Genomic DNA, 15,652 nt, shown 5'->3' with positions numbered 1-15,652 from the left:
ACCTGTTATAGCGTGACGTGTGGTCAGCACGACAAACCCCCGGTTGTTGTTGCAGGTTTTCATGACTGGGTTACGCTACTCATTCCATAGCTCCCCAATTCCTTCACGATGGTGGGTGGCCACCGGTCCATACTGAAATCTCAGAAGAAAAGTTGTTACGCTTTCCCCAGGAGACTCAAACCTGTGTACATCCCGTAGTTGGAGTCCAAAGCCTGACTCCTTATACTGCATGACCACGGTGCAGGACTTGTGCAATGCATAGCTTTATCTTCGGTGCCAGCAGTGTAATGGGTAAGGTGAGAAGGATGGAAAATGTTGGAAATGATGTGGTTCGGATTAGGGGGATGGGCATACGAGGTGTGGCTAGAAAATAACCGGACTGGTGCTACAAAATCTTTTATTGGTTATTTTGTACAATATGAACATTATCCCCTTCAAAGTACTCCCCTGAAATATCGATACACCGCTCCATACGAATCTTCCATTTCTGGAAGCAGTGCTGGAAATCATTTTCTGAAACCATGTTCATGACCTACATCGCTTTTGTTTTCACAGATTCTACGGTCGTAAATCTGGTTCCTTTCAGTGTTGATTTGATCTTTGTGAATAAAAAAAGTTGCACGGAGTGATATCCAGCGAATAGGGTGGATGTTCTAACACTAGGATCCCATGCTTGGCCAAAAAGGCCTTGACTGACAATGCCGTGTGGACAGAAGCATTGCTCTGATGAAGAATCCATGACTTGCTTTTCCACAAATCAGGTGGTCTTCTTCTTACTCATCCACGAAGGGTTGTCAGCACCGTAATTTAATAATGTTGGTTATTTTGCAATAGCTCGAATACTCAAGGACGATCTTTTTGAATCAATTCACCGACATTTGCAATGTTTGATTCCGTTTTTGACGTGCAAGGCCGTCCAGAATGCGAGTCGTCCGCGATCGTTTCTCGTCCCTCTTTAAACCTTTGTAACCACTCAAACACTTGCGTGCATGATAAACACTCATCTCCGTATACTTCCTTCAACAAACCATAAGTTTCTGTGGTGGATTTTCCAAGTTTCATAAGAAACTTCAAATTGATATGCTGTTCCACTTTCACACTTAACATTTTTCCGACGGAGCAAATATGTACGGTTCACTTCGTTCACAAACTACAGCGGAACTGAGCATCGCCACCCTGGAAAATCACACAGTCGATAGGCAGGATATCACGTTATACACTCATGCATCGCTTGACCTTGATGTGCTTGTCATTTGTCGACAGCAACATCAATCCGGTTTTTTTCTAGCCACACCTCGTATGTTGGAATAGTTACTGAGCAGCAACGTAGAGATCAGGGCTATATGGTAGCATGCATAAGAAATATATAGTGTCTTTTCCAACATTTAGAAGAGGATGTGTTGGTTGAAGGGGCCAGTTGGTGGATAAAAGCTACTCGGAGGGCCTCCCCGATGGCACAGTGGTAGCGTCGTCACCTTGAAATCAAGTGGTCTCAGGTTCATTACCTGGTGGTGGCACATAGTGGTTCGGATCCCACTTTAAACTGTACGTCTAGTCCTGATTCGCCTTAAAGTGGACTTAAAACACCAAATCAATCCAATCCAATCCGATTCGCCTTAGGTGCATAAAGTGGACTTTAAACACTAAGTCAATCAATAAATAGCTACTTGGAAATAGTCATTGAAGTTATTGTTGGTGTTGTGTAGGTGGCAATGGTGAAATCAGAGTTTTGAGTAGAGGAGCAGAGTGTGAGGATTGAGGAGGGGGTGATTGGCATTTCACCCAGGTTCCACAAATCTGGCAGATGAGAATGTGCATCGAGTTCAGGAAGTGGCAAGTGTCTTTTAAGTAGAGAGTGAAGTTGCCTATGACAGCATGAATGTGAAGGGTGCAGGAACTGATGAAATTTGGGCAGGTCTTGCACCTCGGTTTGTTGCATTTATGAGCAAGAGGGTGCTTCATTTCTAGAAGAGGTAGCATTTTACTGACTTCATTTGCTAAATATAATTTGTATTAGTAATGGACCATATGAATTTTTGAATTTTCTTAAGCATTTTTAATAGCACTTTTTGAGCAACACCATTCGAGAAATTTTCTCACATTATACATTGATTTTGAGGTATATTCAAGGCCATAGCTGGATGATGAATGCAGAAAAGATGGAATCACTCCTAGCAAAATTGCAAGTAAGACAAAGAAGTGAGTCTCCAGAAGAAAAAAAATCAGTCTTTTAAATCTCAAAAGGTATTTTGTACTTGGAAGTTTTATGTTTCTGTGTTGCACAATCGGGTAGTTTTTTTAAATTAATTTCGAAGGCTTACTGTTCTGCTCCTGATGCTGCACGCTTAGCGAATGAAGGCAGTGAGCTTTTGAAATTAATCGAAAAAACTATCTAATTGTGTGGAAAAACAGAATTTTGCTTACATAATACTTAAACTATGTTTACTGCATCCATCATGAATTCAAAAGGTATTGCTTGTATAATTCTAGGAAGTGTCAGTATTTAAATTCTCTTCGTGTGTATACTGAGAAATTTGTTCCTTAAGGCATGCTATAAATCCAATTAAAAAACTAATTGATTTATTTTGTCTCTTAGGATCGTGGTAGCCAAGTAATTGTGGAAATCCATTCGTTGACTCTTTTGCCAAGAAGCACTCCTATAATAGACCCAGATGTGAAGCAGCTGTATGTGGAGTTTTCGTTCCTTGACCAAAGAGGGGAGGAGTTGGAGACACCCGTGTCACTGCCCAAGCCTCTTCCAAAGGAAAGAATTTGCTATAACTTTAGAAAAGGTAAGACTACTAATTTTGCAATGAATTAGCTCTTGGATCCTTTAGTGGGCAGCACAGGAGCATCTTCCTTCATTCTTAGGTTTCCTAAACATCTCATAAAATATCAGGGTGTCTACCAGTCTGGAAATCTTGGAATTTATTTATCAGGGAATTTATTTTTTCTGCAAAAGTCATGGAAATGTCAGGGAAATTTACTGTTTATCTGGAAAAGTCATAATTTTTTAAGTACTAAAAATATGTTTTTGAACAAAAACATTAGGACAAGTAAGACATTTTGAATTGGTTATTGGCAAACTATACTCCAGTCTGATGTACTGTAGTTACAGTAAAAATTTTATAGTAACTACTCCAGGTCATGTTTCGAACTAATAGAAATTTACTATACTAAGTGGCTGTTGGAATTTACTATTTGTTATTGCAATTTTTGGGTTGAGTTTGGTAGATATTAGAATTAATACATGTAATACTAAATTTTCTATATTTTATGTAGTACGTATTATTTATGCTACTTTTTTATATATCTTACTAGCTGATTACCCGGCATGCCCGGGTGTTTATTTATCCTAATCTTCTATTAGACAGGAAAATAATGAATTGTAACTATAGTGTAAAATGTAAATAATTTGATTTCATCCTGAATGTCACCAATTAGCATAGCGACTCTGAAAACTACGGATACGACATTAATGTAGGTCATTTCTCACCCCCATGCTGATAGGTGATGAACTTTGAGTTGAACGGCATTGGGAGTGTCACTATTCATCTTAGCGACCCTGTAATCTATAGATTCCACACTAATATCGGTCGTTTTACATGTCACTCCCTTCCCACCCCCAACCCTAGGAGTGCCAGGGGTGTCTTGGAGTTGAACGGCATTGGGAGTGTCACTATTCATCTTAGCGACCCCGTAATCTATGGATTCCACACTAATATAGGTCGTTTACGCAACACAAACTCATATCAGCCTGAATGTTAGACAACCCGAGAAACACCATCGTTGTACGGGATTGCATAGATCACGGATGTCTGTTTGTGCAGAATTTGATATCTGTCCTTTTCGATTATTTTTACATGTCACCCAGCCCGACCCTGTGGCCGAGTGGTTAGCACATCGCGCTGCGACGCCAAGGGTCCCGGGTTCGAATCCCGGTCGGGCTTGGTTGTTTGTGAATGTCCATTCATCAATTTCATCATTTCATCACTCATCCCCATCTTCGCAAATTAGCCAAGAGGCACAAAACACGAAGTAAAATAAACTAAATCAAATCAAATTACATGTCACTCCCTTCCCACCCCACCCCTAGGGGTGCCAAGGGTGTAACCGATCTTGACACACCCCTTATAAAAGTTGACCCGCCCTCGCTGGGGAAAAAAGGGCAGCAAGAGACGTTAACGTTTTTTCTGCGTAAGTTGATGTGCGTTGCAGAGAAGACAGTCCGGCTCAAGCATTGATACGGTTAGGACCCGTGTTATGTTGGTTATGGGTTTCGTGGGCCAAAGGACAAGCTATAAGTGAACTAATGGCCATGGTCTCAGCCGGAAATAGAGATAGTGTCTAAAGGACAAACTGTAAGTGAACTAACGGTCATGATCTATCTCCCGGAAATAGAGATAGTGTCTAAAGGACAAACTGTAAGTGAACTAACGGTCATGATCTCTGCCGGAAAGAGAGATAGTGTCTAAAGGACAAACTGTAAGTGAACTAACGGTCATGATCTCTGCCGGAAAGAGAGATAGTGTCTAAAGGACAAACTGTAAGTGAACTAACGGTCATGATCTCTGCCGGAAAGAGAGATAGTGTCTAAAGAATAAATTGTGAGTGAACTATCGGCCTGTGCAGTATCTCTGCCAGAACCTGAGAAAAGGTTACTAAAGAAGATAGGCTACATGTTTATTATGAACCAACGACAGGAGGATTAGAAGATTGAAGACGTCGAACTCGGTATCAGCAAGATTTTTGCTTTCCCCCCAACTGCCCCTAAGTGTTCACCGTTAGTGTTTTTCATCGTGTTTATTGCCAAGTGAAGTAAATACCTAAGTAGTTACATCGAAGACGTAAGTACTCTGTGAAATAACCTCTAAGAACTAAGTTTGGTCTAATATCTCAACAAATTCACACCGGAAGCTGACTAATCTGTGTATTCCGGAATCGTTTTTAAACCACAGACGTCAGGTGCCTGGGCCTTTAATATTAATACTGTATTTTGTGGTGTATAAATACTAAAAAGGTAAAGTGTTCCCCTGTGCTTAGCACCACGCCATGAAGGTGTATAGGGGGTGTGGGGGTAACGCCCCACACTTTCTTGATCCGGTCGTGAGTGGGGGTGATGTGATCAGCATCACGCCCCTGACCGCCTTTACCCCCCAGGGTTTCCCCCGGGACCTTTAGCATGGTAGTCAGATGCGTTACCGACTGAGCCACCGCGGCCACTAATACTTAGATATTTAAATATAAAAATTCACTGCTGATCTCATTTTGTGTTATTGACGTTGTTCGACGGCAGAATAAAAATTGTAGTAAAAGCAAAGCCAAAGAAAAAATGATATAAGGGTGTCTTACGCCCACAGTATTTCTTTCCAGATTGCAAGTGATACGTGTACCAAGTTTGGTTAAAATTGTTCCAGGCGTTCGAGAGTTATGCCGGAACAAACATACACCCACCGCAAAATGACTTCGGACCTCATGTGAAATCTGCCGTAGTAAGCAGTCTATCACTTTGTAGCCTTGTATCTAGTGTTGTTTTGTTTCGAACACTGAATTGTTTCTGCATGAATGTATCTGGCAACAGTGTATTACTACTGATAAGTGAGTTCATTTCATTTTGTATTGTTAGTTGACACAGGAAGGGTGACTTTCTGCTGTAGTGTGTGTGATAAATTGTTGTGTTTTCATGTGATGCACTTTGTGTTGGATATTTTCCTACTGTATTGACTACTGTACAGGTGCATTTGTGATATGCCGGGAAAGTACTGTAGTAGTGTGGAAAAAGCTAGCATTATTGCATGGCGAAGTGAAAACGTCCCGATAAAGACGATATGTAAACAAACAGGTCGTGCAAAATCAAACATAATGAAGGTACTGGCAGCCGCCGGAGGACTGCCTCCGACTGTCATTCCAAAGCACAAATTCGGTGGTGGGAGGCAAAGAAAAACAATCAAATCTACAGACTCTCTCCTAATGAGAAAAATAAAGAACAACCTTCGACTGACAGCGTCAGAACTTAAAGAAATGCACCCGAGTCTGCTGGAAAACGTTATTAGGTCTGAAGTCATTTTGTGGCGTGTGTACATACATACACACATACACACATAATCTTTGTTAACCATTAGCATTGTAGAGGATTCCTCTGCATAATTTTATTGTGTATTGCAGATCTCCATGGTGGAGTGGTTATCACAGAAAGTTACAATACCAGGGGTCCCAGGTTCGAATCCCAGCTTGGGCATGTGTGTTCTTTGTGAGTGTCCCTTCATCAATTTCATAACATCATCATTCTCCTCATCTTCACAATTAGCCAAAAGTGGCAGAAAAGCGAAGTAAAATAAACCAAATCAATCAGCAATTGGAAAAGTGTACCATGGCAAAAGTGGTAACTCGGGGTTGCTATGCATCTTGAAAACCTGAAAAACAGGGAAATGTCAGGGAATTTTGCAGGTCATCTCGAATTTATGTGGGTTGGAGATTTAATAGTGGCAACACTGCTGTATATATCGGTGCTTCTCATTTATACCACACGTTAGTTTGATACCTAACCTACCTCCCAGTAAATGGACTCTTCCTTCCACCACTAGGTGTATGCGCTTGTGTAGTCAGAACCTCACAAATATGAAAGTTATGCTGATTCTCATGTACAGCTGTGATGGTTTTATCTTAACGCATACCGCACCTCAAGGACAGTCTGTCAATGCACAGTATTACTGTTCATTTTTAGAACATAACCTGCAACCTAATTGTGAGAAAAGATGATGCTTTCTGCTGAATCCTCCCATCATTTTGCAGGACAATGCTCGGGCACATGTAGCCCAACCTGTCGCTGATTTGTTAGCTCGATGGGTCTGGAAGGTCATCTACCAGCCTCTGTGACTTTGATTTGATCCTTAAGATGAAGGGCTTTCATTTCTGAACTGTTCCAGAGGTTCTTCAGGAAATAAACCGCTCCATTCGAACCATCAACAGAGCAGGTGTTGCTACAGGTAGTTGTAGGACTTCCACATCGCTGGCAACAAAGTTGTACACAATGTTGGTGACTACATCGAAGGGCTGTAAAAGTTTCACAGAGATATCTCTTTTTTTTATTTTGTTTATAAATAGTTGCCACTATTAAATCTCCAACCCACGTTTGTGCATTTTGGAGTCTGCAAGAGGAAACAAAAAGTGGTTCATTTCCACTTCCGGATTCTTGTAGTTCCACTCCCCAAAAGGATTTAGTTCAGAAATTTGTTCCTCTCATACTCATGATTGTCAGTCTGGTACAAAATTGTGATTCCTTCGAATTTTCGTTCTTCATAGACTCGCAAGTAACATATTTATTTTTCACTTTTTTTCTTCTAGGTTTTAAAAGATTATTAACGTAAAGGTTGTAGTGCAGCTATACTGTTTGTAAACTAAAGTAGGTTTACAATATGATCATAATTACCGGAAAGGTTGCTAAGGAAGAGGTTATCTATTGTCTATTTTTTTATAGATCTTGGTTGACCGTTACATTTTGGTGTAGCAAGAAAATAAATTTGTTAGCATGAACACTAGTAGAATTTTACATAATGAACGTTAGCCTGACTGTTGATAGACGCATGATAGAGGAAGAAGAAGAATTTGTATTCTATAGCATGTTATTGATTGGTTGTTATAGTAACAGTGTGTAAGATGTACGTGAATGGCTTCCAGGCACTAAAGTTATGTTGTTAATTTGAACCTACGTGTTTGTATGTCTTGTATATGTATAGATAAGAAAACACACACACACAACATCTATGGCGCAGTCGTACAGGATATTCTTGGTGATACTTCGTAAGAAGAAGTATGGATGAAGACGTCACGAAGAGTACACGACGATCATCATTCCAGCATAGGTTTGTGCAAGGAGAAATTGTGTCGGCTTGATCAATTTCTACGGTAAGAACCAAGATTACACGGTTTGTGTATTATTTACAATAATTGCACAAGGGAAAATTCAAATCAGTGCGATACAAATTGTGTCTACGGCATAGATTACAATAATTGTACAAGAACAAAGTATAAATCAGTGTGATATGGATTGTGTCTACGATATTGTGATATTTAGTTGAGCACAATTATGAATATGTTCGGTTTGAATTTATTCTCTGAGTTCCGGCCAGATTCGGATGAAATAGAAGATTATTTAACGAGGTTTGAAAGTCTTGCTAGCTCATGATGTTAATAAAGCCAGGAAGGTACCCATACTAATCGCAGTTATAGGACCTGAAACATTCAAAGTGCTGAAGACTATCCTAGCACCTAAACCAGTTGAACGGCAATCGTATTCGACCCTCAGGGATAATCTACTTAAACATTATGGCCAGAAAATAAACAAATATGTGGAACGTTTTAAGTTCAGGCAATGCATACAGGAAAGCGGCGAGGATGCAACACGATTTATGGTACGTGTTAAGCAACAAGCACTTAAATGTAGTTTTGACCAGTACTTACAGGAAGCCATTGTAGAGCAAATAATTGTAGGCGTTCGGTCTGACGCCATTAGAAAAAAATTACTGTCTGAACCTACATTGACTCCAGCAAAATGTCAAGATATTGTGCTTCAAATGGAATTAATTGAACGGGAAACACAAATGTTCACACATCGTGAAAAGGGATGTAGTCCTAATCTAGTTGCATTTGCTGGGACACAGAAATTTAAACCATGTTTCCAGTCCTCGCAAGCAAGCAAAAAGAACTTTGTTACTCCTCGGAATAGAAGTTATAAAAGCACTAAAGAATGTGATAGATGCTCCAGAAGGCATGATCTTGGACATTGTCGAGCAAAATATTCGATATGTTCATTTTGCAAAAAGAAAGGTCATTGTCATGTAAAATGCAAGTTTAGGAAAAATAATGGTGGAGTTGCGAGTAAGACAATTACAAGTGATCAAATATCTACGTCTAATATTAAACCTTTAGACGCTATTGTTGAACAAAACATACATAACGAATTTCATGGTTTGTCTTTATTGCACGTTGAAGTTAGTGATTCTCATCCGCCAGAAAATAGTACTTGCACTATTTCATCGAACACAGAAAATACACAAGTGGAAGATGCAACACTCACTCGTTCAAAAGCAAGGAGTGTTAGTTTCAAGCCAAGAGCACAAGCTATAGATGGCACTAATGTTCTTGTGTCAGCAGAACCGTGCGTAGTTGATTTGTGTATTGATAAGCGAATTGTACAATGTGAACTAGATACTGGAGCTACGGTTACTCTGTTTAATAACAAGTCTTTCAAACAATTGTTTCCACATCGGCAAACACATTGTACTTCACTAACGTTACGAGGCGTGAATAATGATAAGTTAAAGTTGAAAGGTCAAACCTTGGTTGATTTATCATTGAATGATGTATTGTATAAATTGCCGGTTATATTGTGTGAAGAAGAACTGCGTTATCCGTTAATTGGACGTTCATGGCTGGACAATATTCATCCGGGTTGGAGAAAACTGTTAGCACATGTTAACACATTGTTCACAAATACGGGGTCCGAACGAAATGATAACGCAGATATTAATACTAAAATACCGGAAAGTGAAGGTTTGAGGGCACAGCTGGAGAAGAAACTTGACCAGAAAGGAAAGGAGAAGAAAGAAGAGCATCTGAGGCAGTTGGCTCAGAAGGCGAGAGAAGAGAGAGCTGGAATTCGAACACAGGCAATGAGAGATAAGGATGTTGAATCAAGGGAAAGTGACCAACTGCGATACAAGAGACATAAATATATGACTGAACGGGAAAGGCGAGTGGATCGCCCACCATTTCTTGGATCACGGCGGGGCCGAGTAGAGAGGAAGAGACTTGACAAAACTTATCTTACATATCTTCCGAATGATCCAGTCTGGGTGCAGACCCTGAAGGTAAATTCTCCGAAGCATGTACCAGGAATGGTATTGTCTAGAGTTGGCAACAGCCTAAGATATAAAGTGCAGTTGTTTGACGGATGGACACGAACGGTACACGTCAGGTGGCTACGAAAACGTGAGTGTGAACCAAACCCCTCATCAACAGATCTACCTGATCCAAACCATGAATCGATACCAGAAGGACAGCCGGAGGATGCAGAGGGAAGAGATAACCAAAACCAACCATATACAGACGCTGGTCACACACCAATCAGAAGATCGAATAGACTTAGGGGACCTCCTGATAGATACGGTGAGACCTGCACTTAAAGCAAAAAAAAAAGAGATTCCAGGAGGAGATGATAGACGCATGATAGAGGAAGAAGAAGAATTTGTATTCTATAGCATGTTATTGATTGGTTGTTATAGTAACAGTGTGTAAGATGTACGTGAATGGCTTCCAGGCATTAAAGTTATGTTGTTAATTTGAACCTACGTGTTTGTATGTCTTGTATATGTATAGATAAGAAAACACACACACACAACAACAAGGCTTACATCTGTTATCTGTTGATTCTGCATAATGAATAGTGCAGAAAGGAAATATAGTTTCGTAGAAATTGGTCTTTTTGTTTGCATTTATAAGGGCACAGCATCTGCAGAAATTTTTGTTACACACAGGAATTCTATAGCAAATCTGCTAGAAAGTGAAAAAAATTGTAGGCTTTTTGAAGATTATGGTGTTTATGAACTTTTTCTGTTGTTTTTAGATTGAGGAGATGTGTTATGGTGAAATAATGTAGCTCTGTTATCTTAGCCTGAAGGCTAGGAGCAAGTGATTATAACACCCGACACATTTTATGCTAATTGTAATTTTACATTATTCTTCAAATTTTCATGTGTGTTTGTGCCTGTAGAACTTAATTTGCTTTAAAAAAAAAAAAGTGGTGAAAGTGAATAATCATAATAAATGGACCTATATATTTAATTGAAAAACACAAGGTTCAAAGCAAAATGATGATGATAAATAGGGCCCGGAATTTTATGTCCTATAAAACTGTAAAATATGTATGTAATTATGTCATAAAAATTGAAAAATATGTCAGAAAAAGGTAGAAATATTCCCAGTAAATCCAAAAATGTGCACAACAGTAATTTCGAATTTCTCATAATACGGGATTCGGTATCTTCCAGGGAAGATCGACTAGGGTGGGGTGGAGTATTAAATGAAGCCAGAATCCCACACAACAATGACAGAACATTTTCCCTCAATAATGTTTGCATGGCTATTAATTGTCAGTGGGATAAAGAAAGGTGGGGGGGGGGGTATTATTGTTCTAATTTTAGTTGGTAAGAATAGACTGCATCTGCGTTTAAATTCCTCGTTCATAATTTCCTTATCCTGACATCGATAATATGAAATATCAGTTGTGCAAAATATACGAAGAAAAATTATAAAATAACAGAGTATAGGCTATGCAACACAATTACGAAATTATACAGAAATATGTCTTCTTATGAGAAAATTGAAGAAATATGTTGTAAAAATGCGAAATTGGTAAAATATGTCAAAATATGCTCTATCAAGTTGGTCTATTTCAGCTGATTTTCATCAGATATGTAAAGATCTCACTCCAGTAAACGATCCGATGCCAAATGAAAAATATGTTATAACATAAAGTCCCGGGCCCTAATGATAAACATGTGTGGAAAATTTTCATTCTTGGACTGGAAAACCTGGAAATGTCAGGGAATTTCATAATAATAAATAAATCTTAGCAGCCCTGTAAGTTACTGATCACAAAAACTAGAAGCGTAGCAGCAAATTTAATTTTGATGGAGGTTAAAGTTTACTGGCTATGTACGTATCTCCTCAAGTAACTAATTAATTATTTTAGTTACCCATAACATGGACAAAACAAGTTGGTGTGTTGCTGTAAATTTTGTTAATTCAATACGAAATACCAAAGAGAAAATGCTTTCCTTACAATACTTAATTCTCTATAATTAAGGTAATTCTTGATTTTATTTTAGAGCTAAACCGATACCGTGTTGGAATTTATTTGCCAAAACCAGCTACTATTGTTCTGTCATTTTCGCCTTTCACAGGATATGACACTTTTGCAGCCCCTAAATATCCTGGAAATTATGAAAATTTGAAGTTTCCATTTATTTTGCACCAGTATTATGTGATAAACAGGATTTTGCGGTTACATAATACATAATTCTTTCACAGTTAAAATCAAAACTCTTGGTAAATTCATGTATATAAATTGAGCAGAATACTCACCCATCAATATTTTAAACAAGTATCGATATCAAGAGTATCAACATTGGTATGGGTATCAGTCCAAAGTGCCCTATTTTATTATAATGATTATTATTATTATTATTATTATTATTATTTGTGATTCTAATTATGGAAATTGTAACTATACTTTACACTGAATATAGTCTATACAGTACACGAAGGATGAGCAGACTATTACTCAATTTAAAAATTTAATTTCAGCACTCAACTAGGTTTCCATAATATTATATAACTTACGTTGCAAGAATTAAAAGAGCACAATTTATCTTCCTTATACTATTATTTCATCTCAAAGAATCTGATACAAACTCATTTGCGACTTTTAACACAAGACATTTAAGTCAATCTTCTTACATAACAAAAACGAATGAAAATCAACAACTTAAAAATATATCGACATTGATATAGCATTTTTAATCTCAATGATTCTCAGTTAAGTTTATAAACGTGAGTACAATAGGAATAAAATAAATATTGGTTATTTGTGAATGTAGAAGACAGTCACAAAATCAAACTATGGTTTATAAATGCAGTAGTGTCATAGTAAATAATGGTTGTTCTCTCTTCTTGGTGTATTCAAATCTTGCTCTCTCCACCTACACCTTTGGCTTTGGCCTTTTCGCTCCTCTTTGTAAACTATACGCTATCATCTTACTCCAGACCATCCCAACAGTGCCTGGTCTAATCTTTCCCACAGCTTCGCCAGGGTGTCTACCAGTCTGGAAAACCTGGAAAAGTCAGGGAATTTTATTTTTCTGGAAAAGTCAGGGAAATTTACTATTTTTCTGGAAAAAATTGTATTTTTGTTTCTGAGCCATACCAAAGCTAGTGACTTGCTACTGGTATTTCTAGAAGGTTTAAAAGGTATCAATTTGAAAAACAGTGCAAATATCCATGATGGACCAGCAGTTATAGTGCAGGAGGCCTTAGAAAGAGCGTTTCGCGGGCTAACAGCAGACGTCGCTCGCACACTATTGCCAATACTCTCGTGTCGTCTGCTCCTCAGCCGAACAAAGAGGCCGAGGTAGCAAGAAGCAGAGGTCACTCACCCTTCCAGAAGGGTGCAGCGATCTAGCTGTGGCAACCGGGTTCGCTCATTTGATTGGTTCCCGCAGACACACCCACATATTGTCGTCTGCTGTAAGCCCGCGAAGTGATCTTTCTAAGGCCTCTTGCACTTTACCTGGAAATTTCTCATCTTTTTCAAAGAAAACACAGAAAGTACAAAAGTCACAATAAAAATAATATATATGTTCATAAACTGAATGATATTTTGTAAAATAGTTTTCTTCCTTTAAAATAAATGATAAATGGTACTGAAAGTACAATCATTGCTGGAAATAGGAAGCTGCGGACTTCATGTTCTTCATGGTTCTTTCAAAGCATCTTTTCAGAGTTCTGGTTGGAACATAGTGGTATTCTTAAGAGCAGTGTACAATTTATTTTAAAATGTTCCAGCTCAGAGAGCAGATTTCACAAGAATTTCAGGATCAAAAGTTTTTACAAAAACGTTTTGTCCAGTTCGGTGGTTAGACAATGGAAGTGTGGTGGAATAAGCACAGCACCTTGTACCATTTCTGAAAACCTATGCTGACAGAGTTTCTGGTACCAAGGAACAACCAAGGTGTGAAAGCTTTGAAACTATTAAGTCACAAGTGAGGAATCCTCTGTTACCAGTCAGGTTAGCTTTCTTTCAGACTTCTTTCTGATATAGAACCCTTTCTTGTCAGGTTTCAGTCTGATTCACGAATGGTACCTTTCCTTTATGAACATTTGCTCAAGCTACTGAAATCCCTTATGTCCAGGTTTATAAAGAAGTCCATTCTGCTTGAAGCTGTAAGTTCTGAAGATCTTTGGAAACTAAATGTAACTTATCCAGAATGTGTGTGTTCTGCAAAAGAAGTTGACATTGGATTTGCAACCTGAGCAGCATTTAGATCTGTGAAACTATCTGACGTTCAGGTGTTACATTTTCGTGAAGATTGCCTGAAAATTACAATGTTTATGTAAGAAGATATGTATGAGATCACCATTGAAATATAGGCACACATATGGTGCAGCATGTCTCTCTCCAGCATCTGTTTTGGATGGAAAAGTAGGTGAAGACGAAGTAAATGTGGCATTACAAGTCCTAGTTGAAAAGTGCCATTTTTCTGGCCCTGCTGCAGATGATATAAAACGGTTCTATCCTGACTTATGTAGTAATGACAGTGTGATTGCAAGAATGAAAAATTTTGACATTACTGTTGATCGGCTGGATCAGATGTGGATGACAGTTCTTCTGTTGTCCAGAAGATGCTTTCACATGGAAATGCTTCTGTTGAGTGCAGAGTTGTAAATAAGCAGTGCCTTGTGGATAATCTTGATGAGGACTCACTTATTGCCCAACAACGAATAAATGTTGCAATTGTAACTTATGGAGGGGTTGAAAAGTTCCTATAACAAAATCTTTAATCCATGCAGCAAGGAATGCAAATGGAAAGTGGAAGGAAGCACTGAAAAGGAAGCATGATACAATAGAAACTCAGAAGACTCATTTAGAAGAGAGGAAAAGAAGTATGGCTGAACTGAAAGAACTGAGCACAAAGAAAGCTAAAATCCTCGAGAGATCTGCAAAGGAAATCCAAGAGGTTGATGAAAAGATGAAAGCATTAAAGAAGAAAATAGTGTAGTTGTGTTTTTTCGAGTAATGTGTTCTTTTGAAACTTTCACATGTTAATGAACGCCAATTCTATATGTTAGAAAAACATTTCAAGTATTCAAATTGTACATTTATTTTAAAGGAAGAAAATTATTTTACAGAATTGCATTCAGTTTATGAACATATATATTATTTTTCTTGTGACTACTGAATTGTTATGGAAATAAATTAACTCCAAAAAATTGGTAAAACAATTATTTTGTGTGTGGGTGGATTGGATGGCTATAAGGGGTGAAGGGAGGCCATCAATAATTTCACATAATGTAATAATGAAAGCTTGCTACTATATTCGTAAATTTCCATAAATATACAGGTACAATCACGGACAGTTCTGGGTAGTAATGAATACATTGACTTTCAGTGGAATCGTTACAACCCAGCATTGTCCGTGACTGTACAAGAGGATAAAGTATGTTTTGTGGTGAAAAGATTAATCTGATATACTACAGTTTACGGTTTTAAACTTGAGTGTGACTTAGTGTGAATTTTCCTCTAAGTGCTCTGATTTTCTTACATATATCACTTTTGACTGGGTACCAAAACTTTGGGGTTGGGGCAAGGACAGTTAATTTTTTCTTGGTAGATAAGGGATAGCATTAAGAGACCGACCATACTGGTGGGGCAAAAAGTAGGGGGACAATCCCCCCCACACACTCCCCTAATCACTGCTACTGTACATACATGTTCATGTACATTAATTGCACTAATGACTTGGTCATGAAAAGTTTTGTTCTTGGTCTGGAAAACCTGGAAAAGTCATGGAATTTTGTTTTCACACCCTGTTCG

At 38.4% G+C, this 15,652-nt stretch overlaps 1 protein-coding gene across 1 annotated transcript in view; it reads left to right on the top strand.

Moving 5' to 3' along the window:
• Window positions 1–15,652, top strand: part of LOC146001729 (uncharacterized) — a 109,598-nt gene that overhangs the window by 77,744 nt on the left and 16,202 nt on the right. The window contains exon 17 of the mRNA XM_083139421.1: window positions 2,597–2,792. Within this exon, the coding sequence (XP_082995547.1) occupies window positions 2,597–2,792 (196 nt within the window). The remainder of the gene's footprint in view (window positions 1–2,596; window positions 2,793–15,652) is intronic.

The sequence above is a fragment of the Lepisma saccharinum genome, chromosome 17 (genome assembly GCF_977018435.1).
Source record: "Lepisma saccharinum chromosome 17, izLepSacc3.1, whole genome shotgun sequence".
Lineage (NCBI taxonomy): Eukaryota > Metazoa > Arthropoda > Insecta > Zygentoma > Lepismatidae > Lepisma > Lepisma saccharinum.
The sequence above is the reverse complement of the archived record's forward strand: the minus strand, read 5'-3'. Positions and strand labels throughout refer to the sequence as shown.